This window comes from Melanostigma gelatinosum, assembly GCF_949748355.1.
Source record: "Melanostigma gelatinosum genome assembly, chromosome: 9".
Lineage (NCBI taxonomy): Eukaryota > Metazoa > Chordata > Actinopteri > Perciformes > Zoarcidae > Melanostigma > Melanostigma gelatinosum.
This window is the reverse complement of record NC_136642.1, coordinates 23066103-23092393: the sequence shown is the minus strand read 5'-3', so window position 1 is coordinate 23092393 and position 26291 is coordinate 23066103. Positions and strand designations below refer to the sequence as shown.

The 26291-nt window shown below is 43.7% G+C and overlaps 1 protein-coding gene across 1 annotated transcript; it reads right to left on the bottom strand.

The window, feature by feature from the left end:
- Positions 1–854: 854 nt before the first annotated feature.
- Positions 855–22584, bottom strand: zufsp (zinc finger containing ubiquitin peptidase 1). Its single transcript, XM_079274572.1, has 11 exons — positions 22065–22584; positions 21888–21989; positions 21326–21376; positions 19018–19128; positions 18755–18864; positions 18116–18284; positions 13682–13870; positions 7067–7232; positions 5232–5389; positions 1225–1445; positions 855–963 (listed from the first exon to the last, which is right to left on the bottom strand). Exons 1-11 carry the CDS (start codon positions 22579–22581, stop codon positions 916–918), a joined length of 1842 nt encoding a protein of 613 aa, XP_079130698.1. The 5' UTR covers positions 22582–22584; the 3' UTR covers positions 855–915.
- Positions 22585–26291: the final 3707 nt, after the last annotated feature.

Genomic DNA, 26291 nt, shown 5'->3' with positions numbered 1-26291 from the left:
GTTAGCTATATGATGATACTTATAAGCATAATACAGCATAGCTTACTGGTGTATGCACATTTCACTGTTCCACGGATTCCACACAAGTTGCATCCTATAGAAATGCTTTAGTTTAACTTACATAAATATAGTTAGCTTAATCTGGACGAAATGCTAGCTGCACATGTAACGTTAGGGATACTGCCTCTCAGGATCCCCCAGTTTTCCCATCGCCTGCATCCTCGGTTCTTAGTTGTGGGTTCTTTACCCTGTTGGTGAAACATACTACCACAGAGCAGCTTTTAGGCATTTTTCTCTTGGTCACTACCAGACGAAAGAGATAGGAAGAATTATTTCCCCCTCATATTCATGTTCTATTTGTTGTAATAATTTCTTTATGATGTTACTAGAGGTGGTGGCTGGTCTTCTATAAAACACTACAAGAAAACACTGACCAGCTGTCTGACCGCCTGCTGCATTTGACCGAAAGTCACTCACCACACCTTGGTTAAACACTCTGATGACCCCGTCTGGATTCTCATGTGACTTCCACAAACAGATGGCTGCTGAGTGATGCTTTAGGTGTGTCACATGATAATGGGTGAATCACTTACACAAGCAAATATTTGAGGTTTCATGTTTGTCCTTTGTGAGGTTCTCAGATGGACTCTCTGTTTTCTTGTTGTGCAGCGTTCTTTTAAGGACAGCCAGGTTTGTTCTGCTCTATTTCCCCTCAACCATTAACTGCTAAGTGTAAATGACTGGACAGCACGGAGTAGCAGTAGTAGGAGTTTATTAAAAAACTAAAATTTTAAAAAGTGTACATTATATAATTTATTAGCGAATGACAACATTAAATAGTTCCTGAAGTGCAGAAATCAAATGCATGTTCACAGTAGAACCAAACGAGATGGAGGAGATGAAGTGCGCTCCTGTTCACGGGATCCGTTCAGCACATAATGTCCTGGAGTTCAAGATGCTCATCTGTAAAAACAAAGTGTGTTGATTAACGGATTAAGAGCATTTCATTTGACACTGATTCGTCGTGTGCACATCAAACTTGTAATTCAACGACTGTAAAGATCTCCATACGAGGGCAACAAGCAAACCAGTTTATTTAATTTTGATGATAGTTTGAATCATGTTCAGTCACATTTAGTTCTAAACCTCAGCTGGACTGTCATCTTATCTTATAAAGCCACTCTCACACCTACATGCACACGTGTCTGTTCCACGACACCTCACCTGTTTCTCCTCAGCAGACATCACACCGTGCACCGACACCACCTGGTACTGTTTGTGCTTCAGGCTGCCGGCGAACTTCCTGACCTGGCGGACGGCCGGTGAGACGGCGTCCCTGCTTAGCAGCCTCCTGGTGTCCGACGCTGAGATGCCGGGATCCAGAAGCAGTAGGCACAGGCTCCCGTTCTTCTTCTGCTCCAAGCCCACTATAGAGCGGCTGTGACCTGCAGGAGGACACGGGGTTTTCAACCATGTCAGAAGGTAAAAGCGTTTGTGAAAAGTCGGGAGTCACTCTTTCTTCTTTCTCCGTTGACTATTGTACACCCGTTGCCAAACGTTTTGAGAAAGTATTGGTTTTCACAAAGTTTGCTGCTTCGGTGTTTTTATATCTTTTTGTACGATGTTACTACTGAAGTATAATTACAAGTGTCAAAGGCTGTTCTTGACAATTATATTACGTTTATGCAAGGAGTCAATATTTGAAGTGTTGACGAGAAGTTGCTCTCGGAGGATGTTTTGGTACCATTCTTTATTCAGGGCTGTGTTCTGAGGCTACCTTGTGAGTGAGCCCTCTCCCCTGGCTGAGAAGCAACCCCACACATGATGAATGCTCTCAGGATGCTTTACTGTTGGCATGACACAGGACTGATGGTAGCGCTCACCTTTTCTTCTCCGGACAAGCTTTTTTTCCGGATGCCCCAAACAATCGGAAAGGAGATTCATCAGAGAAAATGACTTTACCCCTGATGTTCTGCACAGAAGTGGCTTCTTTGCTGCCCTTCTTGACACCAGGTCATCCACAAAAAGTCTTCGCCTCACTGTGCGTACAGATGCACTCACACCTGCCTGCTGCCATACATGAGCAAGCTCTGCACTGGTGATGCCCCGATGATCCCGCAGCTGGATTAGCTTTAGGAGACGGTCCTGGCGCTTGCTGGACTTGTTGGGCGCCCTGAAGCCTTCTTCACAACAATTGAACCTCTCTCCTTGAAGCTCTTGATGATCCGATAAATGGTTTAGGTGCAATCTTACTAGCAATTCATCTGATCACTCTTCATAACATTCTGCATATGCAAAAGCCATCATAAAAACTGAGGCAGCAGACTCTGTGAAAATTAATATTTGTGTCATTCTCAAAACTTTTGTCCACGGGTGTACATATTTATTTCTAAATAAAGTACTATGGTGGACACTGGGAGGGGCGGGACTTTGCTTCTCTATTTAATAGACCTTACAAGACAGCGAGTGTCACCAGCAAAACGCCATAAACAAACCTCCTAAATGCAGAGGAGGAATTGTAATCAACCCTCTGAACCCGAAGCAGTTTCATGGCGCGTTTTTCGCTCCCACCACATTTTTCTCTCTGTTGCCTTGATTTTCTCTGCAATATAAAAGTCTTGCACCTCTGTGGAAACCGCTCAACCACGGCTAGAAGTAGAGAGAACTCAAACACGTCTTTAGTGCAGTATGACAGTTACAATAAATCATAAAAAAGAAAAGAACACAAGTTGAATTCCTTTGATAATTTATTTTACAAAAATTGCAAAACAACGGAATCTATATGTCCAACATTTTTCCAAGTTGCCAGAAGTGTTACCAATGTTGGAAAAATAATGGAGGCTCCAAGGGCTATAAATATTAAATGTGTTCAGCAGCCTGCTGTTCTGTCCAAGTTTCACAGAATTGTTGTCACGTGACTGTTGGTCTCAGCCGCATCAATCACGGCTTTCTAGCTGCGCTGAGGAGCTCAGAATAAAAACAGTTTCACGATCTGTTTAGAGCAAACTGTTTATTTGGAGCAAACTTTGAAACGAGACCATCAGAAAGATGGAAATTCTGGCTTTGCTAAACAGTGTAGTTTTCCCTATTGTTTCCATCCCGCTGGTGGGTTTTGGGGTTCAGAGGGTTCACTGCAAACTCATACCTCATATTCATGGATTACTAAATTGACTTTCTACAAGCCCTGCTCAGAAAGAATTCAAGTATTAAAAGTATTATAATGAAACAAAGGTTGAGTATCCTATAAACAATTAGATTTAGCTGGCAAAATATATACTCAAATGTAATTATTAAGACCTCTTGTTTCTAAAGCATTTAAAAACAAATTGTTGGTCTTTGTGAAATCCTCAGATATGTTAATACTGGTTTTGTTTTTTTTAGGGAATTATTTGTGACAAATCCAGGCGGTGTCTGTATCTGCAGAGACCCTGCACTCTGCCTGTATCTTCTCTTTTCTTGTTGATTGGTGTTCGGGACTCTTCTGGGGCATATGGGAGTGCAACCCCCAGCCAACAAACAGGATGTGCAGCCCGTTCTCGTTCCCAGGTCAAAGACCGGCTCATGGTATGTGGCACTCTTTAGCGTCTGAATCAAAGCGGGCGGAGAACGAGGTTGCTACATCGCCGCGTGCGTTGACAGGCTTCCGTGCGCATGTGTTTGCCCCGTCGGTCTCTCTGCTGTGTGGCGCTATATATCGGTGTGTCAGCAACGGAGCGGAGAGACACAGACCGGCACAGTGTGAGCAGACAGGAATGTGCAGCAATGCGATTTCAGAAACATCGGTGAAAACAGAAAACCCAAACTCTGTTTTCACGCTGAGGGATTAGAGAAACTTGCGTAACACAAACCTGATTACCAGAACAACGAAGTTTTTCTGAAAACATGTTACTGGATGAACAAGTGTTTGGAAGAGAGCTAGGACAGAGCGTTTTACTGTGGCAGCAGTGTGGAGCGGGAGAGGGTCACTAGTAGCTTTGCATCAGCATGTCCGGAATTATTCCATCTCAGTCTGCATTAAAAGAGCACAAACTCAAAGTTTGACGACTAAAAGAAAATCTAATTCAAATAATGGTCAAAATTGAAGCAACGGAGGCCGAGACATCTGGCTTTTACTCCCTAGATTGTACAAATCCCAAAAATGCAACTCAATAGGATCATTTCTTTGAAACTCCACACCTCCGGTTTGTGAAACAATCTCAACTCAGCATCAACATCCACAGTTCCATGAGAACCGAGCAAAGCACACTGTGGGATATGGTCAAAAGGTCCAGGACAAGCAAATCAATGGACTTTGAGTTTGGATTATTTTGTCACACTGTGCAATAGTTTTCACAGGCTGCGTAGTTCTCCTTATTATCTCCGTACTATGTGTAAAGTCTCAAGTTCTCCTTTAATGCCTCATATCACATTTCGCCAGTTACATCATAAGTCATTGAAATGAGGAAGCAGGATTACCTTGTTATGTCAATAACATTCCAGAGTAAAAGCCAGAACTCCTCCAATTTGAGTAAAGTCAAAACACGCAGTTCTAGCTGTTTATGGCATAAACAGAGTGACCGACAGACCAACAGTAGTGCATATACTGCACCTTGTGTTGCGTCAGTCAACCTGAACATTGAAACCTGCAATTAGCTCCGCATTACAACACTTGTGAAAGATTAAACGAGTCATAAAGTTCAATGCTCTCCTATGTTTAGACTTCCAAAAACGCTTTTCAATTGAGGTGATATTATGAGCGGATCATTAAAAAGCCATTTCGGGTGAACGTTAGCCTCGAGGGAGTCAGATCAGTCTCATAACAGCCGTCTATGTGATGTCACGCCAAGATAGTTCCAGGACGGCTACAGTGACACCTGACAGCAGTCAACCGTACAGGAGGACAGATACCAGATACTAATGCAAACAACAATAGTGCACCCAGATCAGAATGCAGAACACGGACAAGACGTGATGTGCTTTGAGTAAACAGTGCGGTTGTAGACATGCCCCGAGCTTAAGGAATGTGAATTGTGTGCCGATATCTACCTATCCATTAATACATCAAAATATTAACCCTATTGATGAATGCACGCAGAAGGATTCACTGATGTATTTGGGGATATATATGAATGACTCCGGCCCGAGAACATTATCCAATCAAAGGAGCATGTACATGCAAATGTATAAGACCTCGCCGATCCCGTACATATAGTGTGTGATGAAGGAATACAGCAGGTGATGTTGCTGTGTACCTTGGTGCTGCAGGTAGAGCGGGGGCAGGGAAGTGTGGATGAGTCTGGGGGGCAGCCGGCTGCTCCTGCCGGACTTGAAGTACTGCTTCACCCACTCAAACAGCCGGGGGTGGGTGTCACCTGGGCCGGTCGGCTTGTGGAAGTCAATGATGCGAGCACTGAAAACATACAATACAAGCCTCGGTGTTACATTGAGCTGATAACTTCATGGAGAGTTTCACTAAACTACAACTAAAATGTGACCAGAATGAGATTCTGGAGCGGTCACTGAATGGATTAAGAGTTGCAAAAAGGAGCTGCAGCACCTCCGGGGCCCCCTCCTGGAGCCAAATCTCGGAGGGAAACTCGCTGAAGAGCATCTGGCGGCCGGGCCTTGGTCAGTCGGCCACAGCATGAAAGAACATCAGGGAGCAGCTGTGTGAACAGACCTGGTAAACCCAAACGTGTAGTGAGGGAGAACTGGGAAAACCTGGCCGAGGCCCTTGTCCACAAGGTCTTTAACTCCCACCTCCACAATCATGTTTCTCATGGGGGAGGTTGGGGGTGTGGAATCTGAGTAGGCCATTTTCCAAGCCTCCATTGTGAAAGCAGATACAAGGAATTTTCATGAGAAGGTTGTCTGTGCCTGAGCTTGACTGACTCTGAGGACCTTCGGGCTTGGTTTGCCGAGGGGTCTCCGGAAGCAGCAGACGGGTATCAGAAGAGCGGGAGGTCAGAAGGGCTGCTGCTTCACAGGTAACTAAAGCAAAAAGTGCAGGAGGAGTTTGGGGAGGGTATGGAGAAGGACCTTTGGTTGGCCGCAAGGAAGATCTGGCAAACCGTCAACACGACTCTGGAAGGGAAAGCAGGGCTTTGCTCCGGCTGTATTCAGCAGGGGAGGAGAACCGCTGACCCCGACTCAGGATTTGATCATTTAGTGAGAAGAGCACTTTCAGGAACTCTTAAACCCGACCAACACATCCTCTGTGGAGGACCCAGAGTTTGCAGGAGCATGGGGTACCGGGGTTGTTGCTACGAGCCATCCGGTCCTGATATAACCAGAGCGAGAGCCGTGTCCGTATCACCGGCAGGAAGTCTAACACGCTCTCAATGGGTGTTGGGCTCCGCCAGGTTTATCCCTTGTCACAGCTTCTGTTTTGTAAATAAAATATATTCATGCACTGTTAAATAATATGCGCTATACTTGTAAAGCTTATATATATATATAGTTGTGAGGTCACTGTAAGTAGGTCAAAAACGCCGAATGGGGCATTCCATCACCCGTTGGTACGATAGGAACAGATACAGTGGCCCTGAAAGTAACGCTTGCTTAAACCACCAGATTAGGGCAGAAACTGCCATCTTAGAGTAGGAGAAGAGCTCTTTTTATTTATTCACACAGAGACTTCGAAATAGTTTAGAACTGCACCCTTTTTTCTCAGCACTTTAAGTGTTAACAATATGCTGTACATCAACATTTCACACACACTGACGTTCCAGAGAAGGCGGGTTCCGGACGTGAGCCATTGTGGGTGAAGTTTCCCAGTGCTCCATCAGGCCATTTGAATGCTAAAAACAAATCCGCCTCTGCTTTGATTTTGACCAATGGCTCCACAAGGAGAACCAGAATGGACACGCCTGCGTACTCTGTATAAGCGCTCTTAGGTTTCACTTTTGGACTCTTTGCCTTTTGCTAGGGTCCGTGCACGTTTAACTGCTGGACATAATACTTCTGTCACAAATAAATGTTATTGCTTGAATTGAGCTAAACGCCTCGATCTCAGTCTGTTCACTCGATCTTCATTCATAACAGTTTCTGATTTTCATGGAGAGAATCTCAAGTCACAGTCGCTCACCTGATTCCCAGAGAGGTGAGGAGGGCGTAGATCTCCGTGGCTCCGATCCAGGCTCTTGTTCCCTGCAGCCGCTGGTTGAAGTGGGACGCACCATGCGGGTCCAGCCCTGCTCTCCAGGCCTCCTCGATCATACTCTGCACCCGAGGGATGCTGGGCACGGCCTTCTCTGGAGGAGGAGGAGCACGTCGAGGAAATGGAAAGAATGGGTACAGGTAAAAAGTTGTTACTGTTTTTAATATGAGTTTATCTGCCATACATTGATATTATTATACATGGCTAACTGTAACAGCCGTCGATGTGATGTCACGCCAAGATGGTTCCAGGACGGCTACAGTGACACTTGACAGCAGCCATTGCTGTTGTTTTGCACCCACTGACAACAACCGTACAGGAGGACAGATACTCATCCCAACAACAATAGTGCACCCAGATCAGAATGCAGAACACGGACAAGACGTGATGTGCTTTGAGTAAACAGTGTGGTTGGAGACACGCCCCGAGCTTAGGCAAGGCAAGTTTATTTGTATAGCACATTTCAAAAACAAGGTAATTCAAAGTGCTTCACATAAAACCATTAAAAGCATCAAAACATAAGGCAAAAGAAAAGGAGATTTTAAAACAAGTAAGAGCATTCATTAAAACATTAAAAAACAGTGCAAGAAATAAAATGCAGTAGTAAAATGCAGAAATGCAGGAAATTGATTAATATATTAATTGAATGTGGTTCAATTAAAGGCAGCAGCAAACAGAAAAGTCTTCAATCTTGATTTAAATGAGCTGAGGGTCTCAGCAGACCTGCAGCTTTCTGGGACTTTGTTCCAGATATGTGGAGCAGAAAAACTGAACGCTGCTTCTCCATGTTTAGTTCTGACTCTGGGAACAGAAAGTAGACCGCTCCCAGACGACCTGAGGGGTCGGGATGGTTCATAAGGTAGCAGCAGATCAGAGATGTATTTTGGCCCTAAACCATTCAGTGCTTTGTAAACCAACAGCAGGATTTTAAAGTCAATTCTTTGTTGGACAGGAAGCTAGTGCAAAGACCTCAGAACTGGAGTGATGTGATCCACCCTCCTGGTCTTAGTGAGGACTCGAGCTGCAGCGTTCTGAATCAGCTGCAGCTTTCTGACAGACTTTTTACAGAGACCTGTAAACACACCATTACAGTAGTCCAGTCTGCTGAAGATAAATGCATGGACAAGTTTTTCCAAATCCTGTTGAGACATAAGTCCTCTAATCCTTGATATATTCTTCAGGTGATAGTAGGCTGATTTTGTAATTGTCTTGATATGGCTGTTCAGGTTGAGATCTGAATCCATAACTACACCTAGATTTCTGGCTTGGTTTGTGGGTTTTAACATCAGTGACTGAAGCTGAGCGGTGATTTTCAATTGTTCGTCCTTGGTACCGAAAACAATTACTTCTGTTTTATTTTTGTTTAATTGAAGAAAATTCTGGCACATCCAGTTGTTGATTTGTTCAATGCAGTTACCCAGCCCTTGTATGGGATTGTAGTCCCCTGGTGACATAGTTATGTAGATTTGTGTGTCGGCTGCATAATTATGATAACACACTTTGTTGTTTTCCATAATCTGAGCTAGTGGAAGCATGTAGATGTTGAACAGAAGAGGCCCCAGTATTGAACCTTGGGGAACACCACATGTCATTTTAGTCAGCTCTGATGTGTAATCAGCTACAGACACAAAGTATTCTCGGTCCTTCAAGTAGGATTCAAACCAGTTAAGTGCTGTGCCAGAGAGTCCCACCCAGATTTTTAGTCTTTCTAGGAGTATGGCATGGTCGACCGTGTCGAATGCAGCACTGAGATCTAGTAAGACTAAGACTGAACTTCTGCCATTGTCTATGTTTAAGTGGATGTCGTTGAAAACCTTAACAAGAGCAGTTTCAGTGCTGTGGTGCTGTCGAAAGCCTGACTGGAAAACATCAAAGCAGTTATTTACGGTCAAGAAGTTGGTCAGCTGTTGGAAAACCGCTTTTTCAATCATTTTACTCAAAAATGGGAGGTTTGATATTGGCCTATAATTTTTCATCGTTGCGGAGTCTAAACAAACCTTCTTTAGGAGTGGTTTAATAACTGCAGTTTTTATGGCTTGTGGGAAGACACCTGAGAGAAGGGATGTGTTTTACAATTTGTAAAAGATCAGTGGTCATGCAGTTTGAAATATTTTTGAAAAAGTGTGTTGGTAGAATATCCAAGCAGCAGGAGGATGACTTCAGATGTTGTATAATGTCTTCTAGGCTTCTACGGTCGATTGAATGAAATTGTGTCATGATATTTGAATGGATGTTATTCAGAGATCGGGACAACACATATCCTGTGGTTGGTGTGGAGGCACTGACTGCTTGTCTAATTTTCTGAATTTTGGCAGTAAAAAAGGAGGCAAATTGATTGCATGCCCAGGTGGATTGGAGTTCAGCAGCTACCGACACTGGAGGGTTTGTTAGCCTGTCGACAGTAGCAAATAAGGCGCGTGTATTGTTCTTGTTTTTGGTTATGATGTCAGAGAAGAATGACTGCCTTGCATTTCTATAAGGCGCGTGTATTGTTCTTCTTTTTGGTTATGATGTCAGAGAAGAATGACTGCCTTGCATTTCTAAGTTCCAAATTATATTTGCGAAGTCTCTCTTTATAGATGTCACAGTGAACCTGGAGATTCGTTTTTCGCCACCTGCGCTCAGCTTTCCGACACTCTCGTTTCTCTATTTTGACTGTAGAACAAAATCAGCATTATAACTGTGAACTGAACTTGAATTGAACGGAACGCATCTGGGCTCACACATAAACAGTTACATAACGTGTTATTCTGACTCGCAGCACCGTTTTTGGGAAATGATTCTCGAGAGCATGATTAATCTCTCAAGTGCACCAAAACAACCCCTTACATGGAGTTGTGTTTTGTGTGCCCAGAACAAAATAGGAACCTGCCCATATTAGGAGTCCAGATGTGTCCTGTTTTGATTGAACAGACAGGTTTGAGGGATGCAACTGTAGAGGCACAGAGGCGTGCATTTAGACTATAAAAGTGGTCCTCGGACAGTAAGACTTTGAATCTGTTTCCATATGCCAAGTTCGTGTGTTGTTAACGAATGTGCATTAAACGATTCCCGCTGGATTGCAACTCCAGCCTGTCTTCTCCTCATTTCCGCTACGACATGACCAGCGTAGCATTTCTCCAAGGAGATCTTTGCTTACCCGAGACAACCTTCACTTTAGTGGGTGCAATGGCATCAATAATATTTTTAACTTTAAAATTGAAGCCATCTACAAGCTCATTGACTGAGAGCCAAGAGAGGGCTGGTGTGGAGGAGAACTTCTGAATAAATAGTTCACTGGTGTTTTCAGAGATGTAACGCTTTGTCACAACCTTGGTTTGGACATTTGTGTGCAAGGAGATTGCACTCTCAAAGAAAACACAGAAATGGTCAGAGAGTGCAACATCAGTCACAGCAACCTTGGAAATGTTTACACCTTTGGTGATGATTAGGTCCAGAGTGTGCCCCCTGTTGTGGGTGGGTCCTGTCACATGCTGAGTCAGATCATAGTTATCAAGGACACCACATAGTTCTATAGACTCTCTGTCCTGGGGATTATCAAAATGGATATTAAAATCACCAACAATAACAACACAGTCAAAATCAATACAGATTACAGACAGCAGTTCAGTAAACTCATCAAAGAAGGTTGCACAGTATTTAGGCGGTCTGTAAATGTTTAGGAATAAAGCTTGAGAGGAATTAAGAGCCACATATTCAAAAGAACTAAAATGACCAAAGGGCATCTGCTTGCATTGAAGAGAATCATTAAATAAAACAGCAACTCCACCTCCTTTCTTATGTGCTCTTGTTTCGCTCATGAAACTGAAGTTGGGAGGTGTTGATTCAATAAGAACAGCTGCACTGTTATCTTGATTTAACAAAGTTTCAGTTAAAAACAAAATGTCCAGTTTGTGCCTAACAATAAAATCATTGATTAAAAATGTTTTTCCTGACAGAGACCTGACATTTAATAAAGCTAGGTTTAATGTGGTTAAAGCTTTCTTTGCCCAATTTATTTGGACAGGCTGACGAGGAATGTATGCTAAGTTTGATAAGTTAGCATGTTTACTATTGTTTCTTCGCAGCCTCACCTTTCTTTTTCTATAAACTTGCAGGACAGGAATTGAAACGGCTAGCTGCATACAGGGCCCCGACTTTTCCTGGAGAGAGTCATTGGTGTCATAAGCCTTGTAGCCTGGACCCAGAAGATATCAATTGTGGTACCGTTGAGGAGTGGGGAGAGGAGTGTGTTTGGTTCCAGCAATGACCAGCTTTTCCATGTGGTCAGTGAACTCCAGGTGGGGGGAGGATGGGGAGAGTGTGAGAGAGGATTGCGATCCAAAGTATGGACCCGAAATAGAAGTAGGTGCTGGGGAGGGAGGTAAAGACTCCTCGTCTAGGAAGTCCATACTTTGCAGTCCAAAGTATGGACTTTTAGTAGGTGCTGGGGAGGGAGGTAAAGACTCCGCGTCTGGGAAGGGTGTGGAAAGTGGGAGATCGGAGGCGGTCTCTGATGATGAGGTTGGAGACTCCTCCTTTTGGCTGTCGTTAGGCGGGGGTATCCTTCCCGTAAGGTCTCCATGGCGATGCTGTGTGGTTATCTTGTGTTTAGACTCCTCTTGTATCTTGTCCTTGACAGTAGGCACAGACGGGTGATGCAGGGAGAAAAACAGGTTCGAGGTAAATAGTTTTACCCCTGACTTGTTCAGGCAAATTCCATGCGCTGCAAAAAGATGTCTGCGCTCCCAGAAAAGGTAGAAATTGTTGATTAAATGTACTGAATGGTCAGCATATGCAGTTGACAGCCATCTGTTCAGTGCAAACAGCCAGCTGAATCCTTCATCTCCTCCTCTTGACTGGTGGAAGAGGGCCACTGATGAACACCTCAGCCTTGACAGAGCTGACTGTGTTTAACAGATAAATAAAGTCTCGCTTTAGAACTTCAGACTGTTGTTTCACAATATCACAGCTTCCTGTATGCACAATGATGTTTTTCGCTGTGGGATAGTTAGCCACGATGTCCAGGAATTTGTCTCTCATGTCAGAGACCATATCTTTCGGAAAGCAGAGTATTTTGGTGTTCTTGCTGCACAGTTTTCTGACATCTTTTACAGCATAGTCACCAACAATCAGAGTCTCAGGCCCAGTCACTAGCTTTGCCTGAGGCCTTTTCTCACATTGACTCTCAGTTCTTACCCTGCTTTGAGGAGATAGCTGCTCATCCAGGTCATCAGATGGAGATTTATGATCCTGCGACAATGGAGCAAATCTGTTTTGAAGTTGTAGGCTTGGTTGTTGTGGAGGTATTTTGCTGGTTTTACTTTCCTTAGCTGTCCTTTGCTTTGTCCGTCTGGGTGCAGGGGTTGAGGAGGAGTTCTGCCCGTGTGCTAGTGCAGGCCAGTCAGTCGCATAAGATTCATTATCTGCTCTCTCCTCCTGTTTCTTGGTAGGCCTGGTTATGCTAGTTAGCTGTGTCTTAGCTAGCATTTGTCCAGTGTTTTGAGTCCATGGTAGAGTGGTATTATTCCCACACAGTCCATTTACTTCCGCGTTTACTTCTAGTCGGTAGATTTTTGTTTCCAAGACTGCAATCTTCTGTAGGAGTTTGTAGTAGTCATCCGTGGAGAAGGGAGGCATCTTGCTGCTACTTAGCGTTAACTTAGCTGCTAGTTAGCATTAGCCAACAATCCAAATAGCTCGACGACTTTCTGGATTTGTCTTCACTCAAACGTTGAAGAGTGATATATGTGATATATCTGGCAAAGATATATGTGATATATCTGGCAAATTGAAGCAAGAAAATGCAAGAAAATGCAAGCAGAGGCAAGCAGAGGCAAGAGCAAGCAGCAAAGCGACTGCACTCTCTCATCAAGGTCGATGATCGAAGAAAGTGCTTCATCATGCTTCTACCGAGACCGCTTACCAAAGGGGAAATAAAGAGAGTTCGTCTTTAAATTGTTATGTTTCTAGAAAGCACTTCAGCATAAAAACAAATCATAAAAATAAAGGCAGGTCAAAACTGATGAACCATTGGATTCTGGCTCTGTTGGAAGAACTCCGCAACTACGACGCCGCATTTAGTTTCCAACTGCAACAAGGAAGCGTTCTGAATTGGCTCCAGCTCGGACTCACGCTGGTAGGCAGAGACGAGAGAACCACTCGTGTTTTCATCTCGTCCTCCACACAGACGGGGGGACTGTGTGGAGGATCAGATGCACAAACCATCTGATCAGAATGCCCTCCCATTTATGTTGCATGATGGCTCCTGAGGTTATGTGCGTGACACTAGTTAGTGTCAAGCACATAACCTCAGGATCCACCAATTGGTGGCTGTGTGGAGGACACAGTCCTCCACACTGGCTGCGGTGGTCAGGATTCAGGTGGCGAACAAACTCGACTCAAATGAATCCATCTATCCTTTAATATATCAAAATATTGTGACAGAACTACTTTCAATTCTCAGATATTTATCTCAACCTCACAAAGAATCAGCAATTTATTTGAAACAAGCACATGTAGTCGTGCTGATTTCAGGTCAGACATCATGCAGGGATTGTGTACCTTGTAGGAGGGGAGCATATGCATCGGTTGTGTGTAGCGAGGAGAGGAGCATCTGGAGGTTTCTGTATCCACAGCCCCAGCCTTTATCCCCCGCTGAGGAGCAGTAGTGGTCGGTGTCAGCACTCAGCCACACGTGCACGGAGTCCTTGCATTCGGTCTGGTAATATTCATACAAAGCTCGGACCACACCTAGACAGAGAGGAAACAAGTTCAGCTCGGTACATTCCAGCTCAGCAGTGTTACGGACACACAGCTAAACCAGCAGCCATCACATCTCACTGATCAACATGCATCAAAGGTGCAGCTAAACCATGTATCAGTGAATCATTGTCCAGGTCATGAGTGGAAGGGGACAGGTCTGGGTACTCCTTATACTCTCCTATACCACGGTGACACTCTTCTTCTGTATGAAGAAAGCACATTCACTTTATACTTGGTTCTTCCTCACTGAGACTGAACGCATTCTGTTGTGATGATTGAACCTTCTCTGCGCAGAGAATTCATATTTGAAAGACAACCTCTGGTTTTTGTATTCTGTATTTCAGCATTAAAAGACTTGCACAAAGCGGGTATGGGATGTTTCCACCTCAGTCTGTCGTCCCTGGGCAGGTTATTACAAACTGGTGGCCTAATATAGTCAATACAATGCTACGGCAAGCACTATTGTACAGCACAATGCAACAAAACAGATAGAATACAATAAAAACAAACAAATACCATGCAAACATGTAGAAACAATGAGAGCAACGGCAGTGCCAGAGATGAGGTGGTGACTACTCGTGATTGCAGGTTTGGTTTGCTTTGTTGGAAGAGCCGAGAGTGATGCCAATTAAAATGTAGTTCCTTGGTCATTGAATTACTCGGGTGTTATTGATCAGCACTGGAAAACAAGGAACAAAAAAAGAATATGAATGGAACTGGAAGAAAAATGGATCTGTGTCTCTTAAGATCAGCCGGCCTTCCTGTACATGCAGAGGGCCAGTCATACACACCCACGCTCTACCGGTGAGCCATGTTCCAATATGTCCTGAGTACATGCAGATGTTAGGGATTTCAGGGGTGCTAGTGCACGTGCATTATAACCACGTGCACACACACTTTATTCCACCACAGAGTAGGAGAGACTAACGAAGTAAAAAGGAACTTAAATAGAACTGAAATAAGATCGGGTTATTAAAATAAAGGCATAAAAATGAATACCGATAATCAGTAACAATGACAACAAAAATAATAATGAGTGGCAGTGAGAGCTTAATCTGATCTGATGGTTTTGAATTAAGCTCAATTGACTTTCCCGAAAGGTTTCTCTTCACGGAGGCGTGCGAGGCAGGACTGGGTGAGGCCCGTGTGTGAACTGTCTCCGTGGTTTATATGCACCCAGGTGGTAACTGAGTGGTACGTCGGGTCTTTCTCCACGGGCTCAATATCAGCCCAAGTGGGTGAGTCTAATAGAGAGGGCTTGGCCTCCGCCCCGCTTCCCCTCCCCACAGACCCCGCCGGGACCTCAAAACTCACGGGACTCCTGAAGTCAGGGCCAGGATACCGTGAGCCTGGGCTAAGGTTGTGTAGGGGAACCCACGGGGGGCGACCGGACATCAGGACTGAGAATCTAGCTGTATTTCCCTGGAGGCTACGGGCCTGCTAGCCGTGTCCTTTTCATCCGTGATCACCTCGGGTGACAGATTAGGTGAATATGTTTGTCGCCAGCGAGGGCCCCTCAGTTTGGGCACACTTCTGAGGGTCTCCGCTCCAGGAGCGGGGGAGGCGCCTGCTTTTAGTTAAAACGTGTGAGCAGTGCATGTGACAGCTTTAAGCCATCTCTTGAGTGTATTTGAATCCTAGAGATTTTATTTATGGGCGGATAAGCCATGATTACAATATCCTGAAGTCAAAATGAGCAGGTAATGCAATGTGCTTCAGTACAGCACATGCACAGTTGACTAGCTGAGCGTGTGCTGCTGTACTGCCAGCCCAATCGGCACCCGCTGACCGACAAACACTGTGTATGAGATAACTGTTGTAGGCACTCGTTTTCAACGAATGGACTGGAAAATAAATGTGACCAAAATAAAAATAAAATCCCTGCTGAAATAAACGCTGGTTAAGGTTAATCTGTGCCAGGCAGTACACACTAGAGTTCAGCTTCTTTTTTTTAATGGTTCTCAATACGATATTCAGAGCAGAGGGATTGCCTCCACTCGGCTGTCGACATGGAGACGACTGAGCCAGTGGCTAGCGGCTAAACTGGCTATCGCTTTAACAAGTGCTATAGAAGCAGACATTGACCACAAGGGGAACCGCAGGGTGGGTGCTACGCTTCAACGCTGTTGGTCGGGACGGCGTGAGAAGCAGTAACCGCCGCATGAGCGCAGTGCAGAGAGGCGGGATCAGCTAGCCGGCACAACAGAGACCCAAATGCATGAACATGCACGCACGGCCAGCCCTGCTACGTAAATGGACGTTCGCATGTAGCCTTTTATGTCTTCCTGCCACTCAAAGTGCTGCACACACACCTTTGTACGTTGATGGCAGGGGCCACCATGCAAGGTGCCACCGTGACCTACCAGACAACAGGATATTGACAGTGTAACCACACGGATCTTCCTCTCACTGCATGTCTCGCTCAATTGATTTCCATAACGACTGAATAAAGCACATGTGATTCGGCGGGTTAATACACACACGCACACACACACACACACACACACACACACACACACACACACGTATGTGTGGCATGTATTTTAGTAGCCTATTCCACAACCAGACAATGACAGATTAACTGAAAGAACATTTTGTGAACGTTGAGGGAATGCTGAAGAACTGGTTCAGGACAAGGACTGAAAAGGGGAGTTGACATGCAAGAGCATGAACAACAGTCCAGATGTATTCATTTATTCATCGACGTTACCACTCCTTTTTCAGAAATTATTTTGAACAATTCAAAAATTTGAGGATTTGACGATGCATTTCCCTTGCAAACACTGCAGTACAAAACTCATTAACTGTTAGCACCCATGACAATTTCGATCTACTCTTAATTCCAAACTCTGCATCAGATATTCAATCTGGGGTCCTCCAAGGCTCAATTTTAGGTCCTACTCTCTTCTCTCTTAATTTCAACCAAAATGTTCCAGGAAATAAGGAAATATGCAACCAAAGGAATTATACCAAAGGACCCAGAGAAGAAGCGGAAAGTCTCTTTTGTGCATTCCCCTTTGCAGTCCACAGTGGTTGGGAATAGCTGCTGGGTTACTGTAACAAATGTCAGAGTTGCCTAAACCTACAGGAACTTTGTTGTATCCCTTTAAACCAGTGACTCTCAACTGGTGGGTCGCGGGCCTTTGCCTGAAAAAAAAAAAAATAATCCTGTGCTTTATTTTGAAGGGGATTTTTTTATGCAGCGGAGTGCCGTCTATTCACACTTCTTAATGATATTTGGCGTTAATGCCTTATAACAGGGGTCTTCAACGTTTTTCAGGCCAAGGACCCCCAAACTGATCGAGAGATGGAGCAGGGACCCCCGACTATATATATTGTATAAAATTGTGTTTTATATGAAATGGGCCTAGTGCCACGTATAAACATACCTCTTTGTTGTGCATTCAATACTAAGTTATTCAAATAATACACAGGTTCATATATTCATGCTTTCATGCAAGGTACAGTGAGTAGGGCAGCCGTGCCACTGCCATTTATAAACACACCTTGTCAGCTGATACCAATGCCAATATCAACATTGTCAATTGCATGATAATCATGCATACAAGCTATTCAAATTGATGTTTTCATTTTAAACATAAATGTGGAAACGAAAAATGAGTGATGGCCTATTAGTGCCACTGCCATGCATAAAGATACCTGTTATCTTGCATACAATACTGAACTCTTAAAATAATGGACACATTCATGTTTAGAGAACAAACAAAAAAAGATTTTACCCCCTGTTGAAGACCTCTGCCTTATAATGATAATATCAGCAGAGGATGAACTGAAAACTATACCTCTGTCAAATGACACTATAAATAGACGAATTGAAGACATGTTAGATGACATCAAACAACAGACCACAGCTCGAATTAAGGCAAGTGGTCATTCTGCATTACAAATGGCCGAATGTACAGACATAAACAAACAAAGCAGTTTGACTCGTTTACGTGAAACCTGTGTGGGACGGGGACAATTTCTCTGCACTAGAGAGCTCCCTACACTACGACTGAAGAGGACATTTTCAGCTCCGGTTCAAACTGCACCACCTTTACATTAAATACATTTCAGAAGTTGAACATTTTCCTTGATTTGGGTCGCGGCTTGTCATTAAGGGGTGACGGTGGGTCCTGCAGCCGGACCAGTTGAGAACCACTGCTCTAAACCAGCAGTGTTGTCTCGGTGTGCTTTTGCAGAATTGTGGTTCAAGGATGCGAACAAACATACCTTGAGTTCTGGTTCTGCCATCATCAACCCCTGAGGCCAGGGACTCCATCATCTCGGCCCTCTTACAGTGGAACTCTGCAGGGGCCATAAGACCCCTGGCCACAGCCCTCTCCATGGTCCTCTCCATCTGTCTGCTGTAGCCCCCGCTGCCGTCCAGACCGAACTGCCTCTGCACAACATGTCAACATGTCAACATATCACACAGTGGTTGACATAAAACTGCAATGGAACTATCATTCTTTTTTCTTTTTTTTTTGGTGCCTTTTGTGTTCAGTTCAATGTTCAGTTTGTTCAACAAAAGTGTGTCGGAAATAATTTAATTTAATTTGTTTAAATTCAACAAGCAAAAAGTTGTGTTTTAGCAGTTTAACACTTTATTATCCTCTCATTTATCGCAAATAATATCGCTATCGCGATACTCAAATACGGTATTGCATATTATAATCTTATCAGTTGGGTTCGCCCTAAAAGTGACACACAGACAACCCTACGGGGTTAACAGTAAAGGAGGGATTTGTAGTTCTTACAAAGTATACGTACTTATGAAACCCTCGAATGAATGCTAACTTATTGGATATCCAACAACATCACTGTCTAAACGGTCTGCACAGTGAGTGTGCTCTCGCGTAGAATCCAGACCTGCAGCTTCTTGAACTCTTCCCTCTCCTGCTGGTCCTCCTCCAGCCTCCTCCTCTGCTCCTCCTCCTGCTGGAGCTGTCTGGCCAGCTTCAGGTCAGAGCCCGGGCTCCCTGCGGACGCACACGTGAACCAAAGGCACAGAAAGATATGACATTTATACCAGTGTGCGAGACAGAAGTGGGAAAAAAAGAGTTTAACAGAGGGACCTGAGTGACTTATGCAGCACGGGGGGGGGGGGGGGGGGGGCAGGAACACATGCCCACCTGCAGAGTTCCCAGCAGCTCCGTGGTCTAAATGCAGTTCCACGTGTTCCTGCAGAGAGACACTGTCACTGCAGGCGACAGAGCACATCGGGCACTCGAATCTCTTCTCTCCTACAAAACAGAAGGGAAACCCCATGTAGCTTTTAAACATGTTTCCTATGAGGGCTGACCACTGACACAGGTAGGTTAATGGTCCTTTCTCTGGTCCAGTCCGTGTCATCCATTGGAGGGAAATTCCACTGGAAACATTTGTGTTTAAACACCTTACAACAGACAAATAGACACAGTATTAACCGTTCATGTTTCTACAATTCTACCATACAGTTACGAAGATCACTGAAGCACCGTGAAACCTGACTGAAGCTTGCATGTGTTAATTCAATAAATCCAGCGACAACTGTACATGTTTCAGACTACTTTAATACGTATCCACGAACAACTGTCACACGTCTTCCGTTCCTCTAGAACTAACTGCGTCCCACGCATGCGCACTAGTTAACTCAGGACTTAACAGCATGAAGGAGTTGCTTCAATATTTGTCTTGTGTTCACGCAACACTGAATCAGAACCTGAATTATCCGTTGATTCCGTCGTAATTTTCATTCATACGACTCATTCCCTTTCCTGTCTAATTGATATTTCTTCTGGCGAATGAGAGAAATGTGCACGATTATCTGAGAGAGAAATAAAAGCGGAGCAGAAGAACGACAGTTCACTGTCAAAAATAGTTGAGATCCCAGGGAAGCTGCCTTAAATGAGGGAATACATGTTCGGTATGTAAATTAGGCTAATGGGACATAGAGCGTATAATTATAGTTTAATGGATGAAATCTAATAATCATTTTAAAGCAAGCGGGTATTACATAACAAATGTAAAGTGATTTTAACAAATGTAAACCTGATAATAATAATATGTGTATCTGAGTATAGTGCAGTCTGAGTGTAGAAAGTACGGAGAAAGAGGAAGTAAGCAGGGTGTTGGCTTCAAGGGATGGGGAAATAATGGTGGTTGAGAAAAAAGACACAAAGCACAATAATGATGAAGGATGAGATCAATAATCATTTTATAAGCAAATGTGTACTAAGTAAAGTGATGAACCGCTGTTCGTGGACAAAGATTGAAAGACGGAGATTTTCCTCTCCCCACAGCTCAACTTTAACAACTGAACAACGGAGGAACACGGCAGTCTTAGAAAGACTTTGTACTGAGCCTTCAGGACTGTTGAACGGACTCCGCTGCAGGAGCAGGAGGACCGAGGGTCTGGCCAGACCTTCGCTCCTAACAACTCCAAAAGAACCTTTTCATCGCACCATTGAAATCCAGCTCCAACCGAGCCGTCTAAGAAGAAAATCAAAGTAACGAATCAAGTGTAGTAACATTTTATGTGAGCTGTAGCTTAACCCTTGCTAACTAACTAAATATAACCTGCAATAAATATCTAATCTGCATTTAAAGTAAATTTCTCAAGTGCATTTATTTGTCGGGAGTAACGGCAGTTAGCAGAGCCAGGCGAGTTCCCTCGACAGCTCGACAATCTTTTAATAGAGAGCTGAGTCAGTAAGTAGCCCCGTATCGGGCCAGAAGTACCCCAGGATCTAACAACCCATTCAGATGACCGACTCATCGCTGTCAGCGTGGATATCAGTTATTAATAGTGCTGCCCGCTGTTTGTTTGTGTCACGAAGTGTTCCTAAAAGACGACCAACAAATCCAAGTGGGTCTCATGTGGGTTATAGTCGGGATTCGTGGGTAAAGGCTTATTATAAAAGAGCCCAAACCCTTCGGAACACTCATCCAGCTGGGATCCGTAAACTATGACGCTAATCTATGGTCTGTCATTGCTGCTCCCTATTTGTAGGGATGGGATCTCTATGCAGAGACAAATCTCCCCCTTAACGGGATCAATACAGTATAATAAAATTAAAGGAACCCAGCATCATCATTACTTTATATTAGAAATACTGAATTTACTCAATTGATCCGTGGTTAGCAGATCAGAGCTGTAGACTAGACAGTCTACAGCCATGCAAGAGGCAATCCGTCAGCTTCTCGGGACCGAGAATGTCTGTGCAAAAAGGTCACGGACACCCATCCAACCGCGGTATGTCAGACAGACAGATCGCCAAAACCATTGCGTCATCGGCGAGTTGACAACAGCTTTCAGGCAGCGATGTTGTGTTTTTCTTACAGGTGAAGATACAAACACCTCGGTTGGATGGCGAGATCTTTCTTTCCCTTTCTTCATATTACCATAACAACAAAATACTGTTCCCAGCGAGCTAAAAACAAAGTCAAGAGGAGACGCACCTGAGAGGCTGCTGGCTGACGGGGAAAGCGAACACGCCTCCAGTGTTGACCCTGAACAAAGAAACGGTCATGAATACAAGGTACATGGTGTACAAGTATCTGGCTCAGGGCGTCTTTGTGTTGATGCCATTTCATAACTGCTCGCCCTGCTGGCTTGATGTGCTCAGCTCGTCAGTCTAAACTAGACAAACAGAGACTTGATATTGGACAACATCAACATGCACATTTAAAAAAAAATTATGTTTTTACTTAAAACCATGACGAAGATGGGTTTTCGTTTTCAGCGGGATAATATAGAAAAATTGCCATAATATGTAAATTCTTCCAAACCATTGCTCGCAAGGGCCTTTTCGTTATTGGAAGGCCTGCTCTCTCTATGGGCCCCCTCATCCCGAGGCCCCTGTATCAACACCCCTGACTGGGTAGGTATCTGTGACCCCTTGAGAAATTTGCCCAGATCCTACAGATTGATTATGTGCCGATAACCGTCGGTGACAGAGTGACCGAAAAGGAAATGTTCCAGACATGGCAGCAAAGACGCGACTCTCGGAGACACCGTTACCTTCAGCTGCGCGCTGCTGCTGCAGATGTAACTCCACATGCTCCTGCAGGATGAAACAGCTGCTGCAGACCAGCGCACACATGGGGCAGGAGAACAGCTTCTCTGGAACAGATGCAGGACAATTCAAGTCAACGGTGACTTTAAAGTTTGAATTAAAGTTTGATATAGTTCAATCACCTTCTCCCGGTGAAGACCGTCGCTTCTGTTTGGCTTCACTGTGCTTGGCTTTAAGCCCATCTTTGTCCTCAACACAGCGCCTGACAGACTCCTGTCTGGTTTCAGGGCTCCATGTTGTCAAAGTCAAAGTGACGGGTGCAGCCTCCCCAGTGGATGAACCTCCGCTTCCTGGTGTACTATTCGGTTTCGGCCGCACGGAGTCTCTGGTGACACGAGAGGCACCGGTGGGTGCTGCTTCGCAGCCGTCCCCGGCCGGGCAGGACTGAGGCGTTCGGGGCTTTTTGCTCCCCATTCCGGCCGAGCGGTCCGAAGTGGATGCGAAGCGGGCCGGATGCTGCGCTCCGTGCTGCTTCTCTGGGTGCGCCGAGCTGATGTGGAAGCAGAGTTCGTCGTAGCACACACCAGAGAGGGGACAGAGTGGGCAGTGCATGTCATTTTCCAGGTGGCTGAGAAGGACATGCGTCCTCATGTCCTCCTCCAACATAATGTCCTCACCGCAGATTTCACAGGTCAGCATGGCTGCAGCACACACACACACACACACACAGGAAAAGTGTCAGGTGCTGAAAGTTGGTACTGGCACGGCATAAAAAACAGATCAAGTTAATTATAATAAAATATAACCAGCTGACAAAACACAACCTTGCCTCTGTCTTCCTGAAGAGATTGTTAAGTAACAAATAAATGTCCACATCAACTGAAATGAGTCTGAAATTGGGAACATGATTTCTTAGCAGACAATTAAGTCTCATACAATCATTAATAATCATTGGTCATTAATCTGTTATCAGCAGATAGATCTTTGTATTATTAAAAATAATAATAAATAAATGTGCTCAAGCAACTAAACACTAACAAAGACTAATCTGACTAAATTCATTGTAGCATCCTGCAACACTGATTCTATTTCAGAACTACACAGTGAGCATGAAGGAGAACTATCTCCTAAAATATATTTACTTATGAATGTGTTACATTAAGGGTTATGCATCTGCCGAAATAAAGAGAGGTCTCGTACGATGAGGTAAATGTTGATTGCAATGTTGCCATGATCTAAAACTATCGTAAATGAGCAGATTTGTTGAATGGAACCTGGCCTACGAGGCACACTATCGGCGCTATCAGACTCTACAGGAGGCTGTAACGATGTGTAATTGGAATCATGGTGTCACCGCCTTTCATAGCGTTCTGTCACACCGTGCACACCCGGTGGCTAACGTGAGCCACACCGAGTACTTTAACGTGCGCGTGTTGCCTCTCTCCGTCCAGACTGTGACGTCTTTGTCTCAGTACGTTGAAAATGTACTCATGGTCGATGCAATGAAGTCAGTATAGCAAAGCTAGAAGTCTGTTTCGCTTTCCTTTCGTCACGTTCCAAACCTTCAGCAAATTTAGGCTCACGTCGCCGTGCTACCAAAATAAACCGCAAGACTTCCGGCATAAACTTTCACAATATAATTATTGCAAACAAAGAAAAATATATATATTTTATAGAAAATAATAATACTATAATATAGTATTATTATATCATATATATGTATATATATTTGTATTAATTACAAGGGAAATTGCTGTCCAACAACGATATCTTCACTTCCAGGTTCAAATCGAATCGTTTATGACCATAAGAGTGATCATTTTTGTATTAGCTGTGAATAGCATTTTCACTGTTTTTATAAAGAACTTTGAGCCTGTCACACTAAACCAACGTGGCTTTAAATAACATATGTGCTTGTAACACCATTTCATTCCTTGCTCTCCAAATAGGTAGATTTGGGGTCCACTATGCAAATTCAAAATCCCTCGTGCCTTATCCTGACCTTTCACCTGGCTTAAAAAAAAGAGGATGCGGTTCTTAGCAGCAAAAATAAATGAATAAAAAATCAGCTACATCGGATAATGCCTCATTTCCCTAAGTTTGTTTCCTGTGGAAACAGTATCAAATGGTTTAACAAGCACATATTTTGGGCTAAATAATAATGCAATTGACACAATAATAAATACACCTTTTAGTCAGGAAGGCACAATTCAACAGCCATTGACAACGTGACCAATGAAAGGTGCACTCAGGTGACTCTTGCAAAATAATTCTTGATCAGAATGAGACTACACCTGATGAAATAGATGCTACAAATATCTCTCCCTCTAGCCACCACCGCCACCATGTGGACACACAAAGAAATGTTGCAGTGAAAGCACCTTTGGCCACGATCAGCGCTCCTGCAGCGAGGGCGCATTGGTGCTGGATGATGTAATTATTCAGTGTGCTGAGGAAACAATCCCTAAGAGTATGTAAAAGTAAGTAAGTCAAATTTATTCATCAAGCGCTTTTCACAGACAAAAGACACAAAGTGTTTTACAGGGCAGAAATTACAAACGTAAAAAACACAATGTGACCATAGGGCCAATCACAGACAAATACAACATTAAAACATAGTTTAAAAGCATGCACGTTCAGGTTGGTCCTGTATTTGTACTGAAAATTACAGGTCTCAATAGTTCGCTGTACAAAGTCTAAACACCAGAGTGCGTCCCATCTCTTCGGGTCATACAGAAACAATGGTTTCTGATGGGTTATTTCGGGAGGCACTAAAAAAACAAACAAAATATTAAAACAAAAATAAATAAAAAAATATAGGACTTTCAACAAAAGCGATGTTGTGATGAAAAATCAACACAAAGTAATAGTGCTTTTTTTTTCAAGATTTCAAAAACAATTAAGAACATGCATTGCATTAAAACAATAAAAACAGTGCAAGAAATAAAATACAATAGTAAAATGCAGAAATGCAGGAAATTGATTAATATATTAATTGAATGTGGTTCAATTAAAGGCAGCAGCAAACAGAAAAGTCTTCAATCTTGATTTAAATGAGCTGAGGGTCTCAGCAGACCTGCAGCTTTCTGGGACTTTGTTCCAGATATGTGGAGCAGAACAACTGAACGCTGCTTCTCCATGTTTAGTTCTGACTCTGGGAACAGAAAGTAGACCGGTCCCAGACGACCTGAGGGGTCGGGATGGTTCATAAGGTAGCAGCAGATCAGAGATGTATTTTGGCCCTAAACCATTCAGTGCTTTGTAAACCAACAGCAGGATTTCTATAGTTGTGTTGTGCCTCTTAGTAGGTGTTTTGTATCTCTTTGCAGTCATTTTGTGTCACTTTGTGGTCATTTTGTGTCTTTTAGTAGTTGTGGTGTGTCTCTGTAGTCATGTTGTGTCTCTGTCACTGTGTGTCTGCTGGTAGTAGTTTTGTGTATCTTGTATGGGTTTGCAATATTGTGAAATGACTCCAGTCAGGGGAATGATTTTATTCCAGATTCAGAATCAGTTTTATTTGCAAGTCATGTATTGGGCTTCTAACGCTGCATACTCTTAGCCCAGGGCTATCCTTAGCCCCTGTGCTTTATAGGACTTCCTCAGTTCAAATCTAAGACTTTGAGCATGTTCATACTACTCCGTTTTCAAACGAAAACGGGAGTAGTATAGATGTAGACTTACTCTCTGGCTGTTTATCCTCTAATGAAAGGCAAGGTGCTCATATTTTGGGTGTAATATTTGACGCCCACCTTTCTTTTGAAAGCCAGGTGGCTGACCTGTAGTTGAGCTACAGGGGATTGCTCAAGTTTCAACTTGTCTGGGAATCGTCAGAGTTAAAGAACAAATGACAAAGACAAACAGGCCGATAGTTTGCCGCAGGGTATGGTAATCCTCATAGTCTGCATCAATGTCAAGAATACAGGTTTTAAAACATTTTTTAAAAAGCTTTACAAATGCTTCCTAGTCGGAAATGCAGTCGACATGTTTGTCTTAAACGACCAGTGTGTAAGATTTAGGGGTGTTTATTTGCAGAAATGCATTACAATATTCAAAATATCGTATATTATAAGAACATTTCTACAGTAGTGTGTTTTTACGTTATCTGAAGGCGACTATAATTCTCCAACAGGGGAGGGGTGAGCTAGAGTGTATGCAGTTGGCTGCAATCTGCAACCTCACCACTAGATGTCACTAATCCTACACGCTGAACCTTTATGGTTATAACCGCTAAAACAAGGATTTAACGCGCAGTGTACCAATAACTTCTCTGCCGTTTCCCATTCATATAAAGTTCTGCAGTTGTATAAATAGGTAAAGATTAAGTTTTGTGGATTTACTTGTACTGTCAAGGTAAACAGTTTGGCTGTTCATAGTCATCATCTTTTAGAAAGGGACCAACCAAACTAATA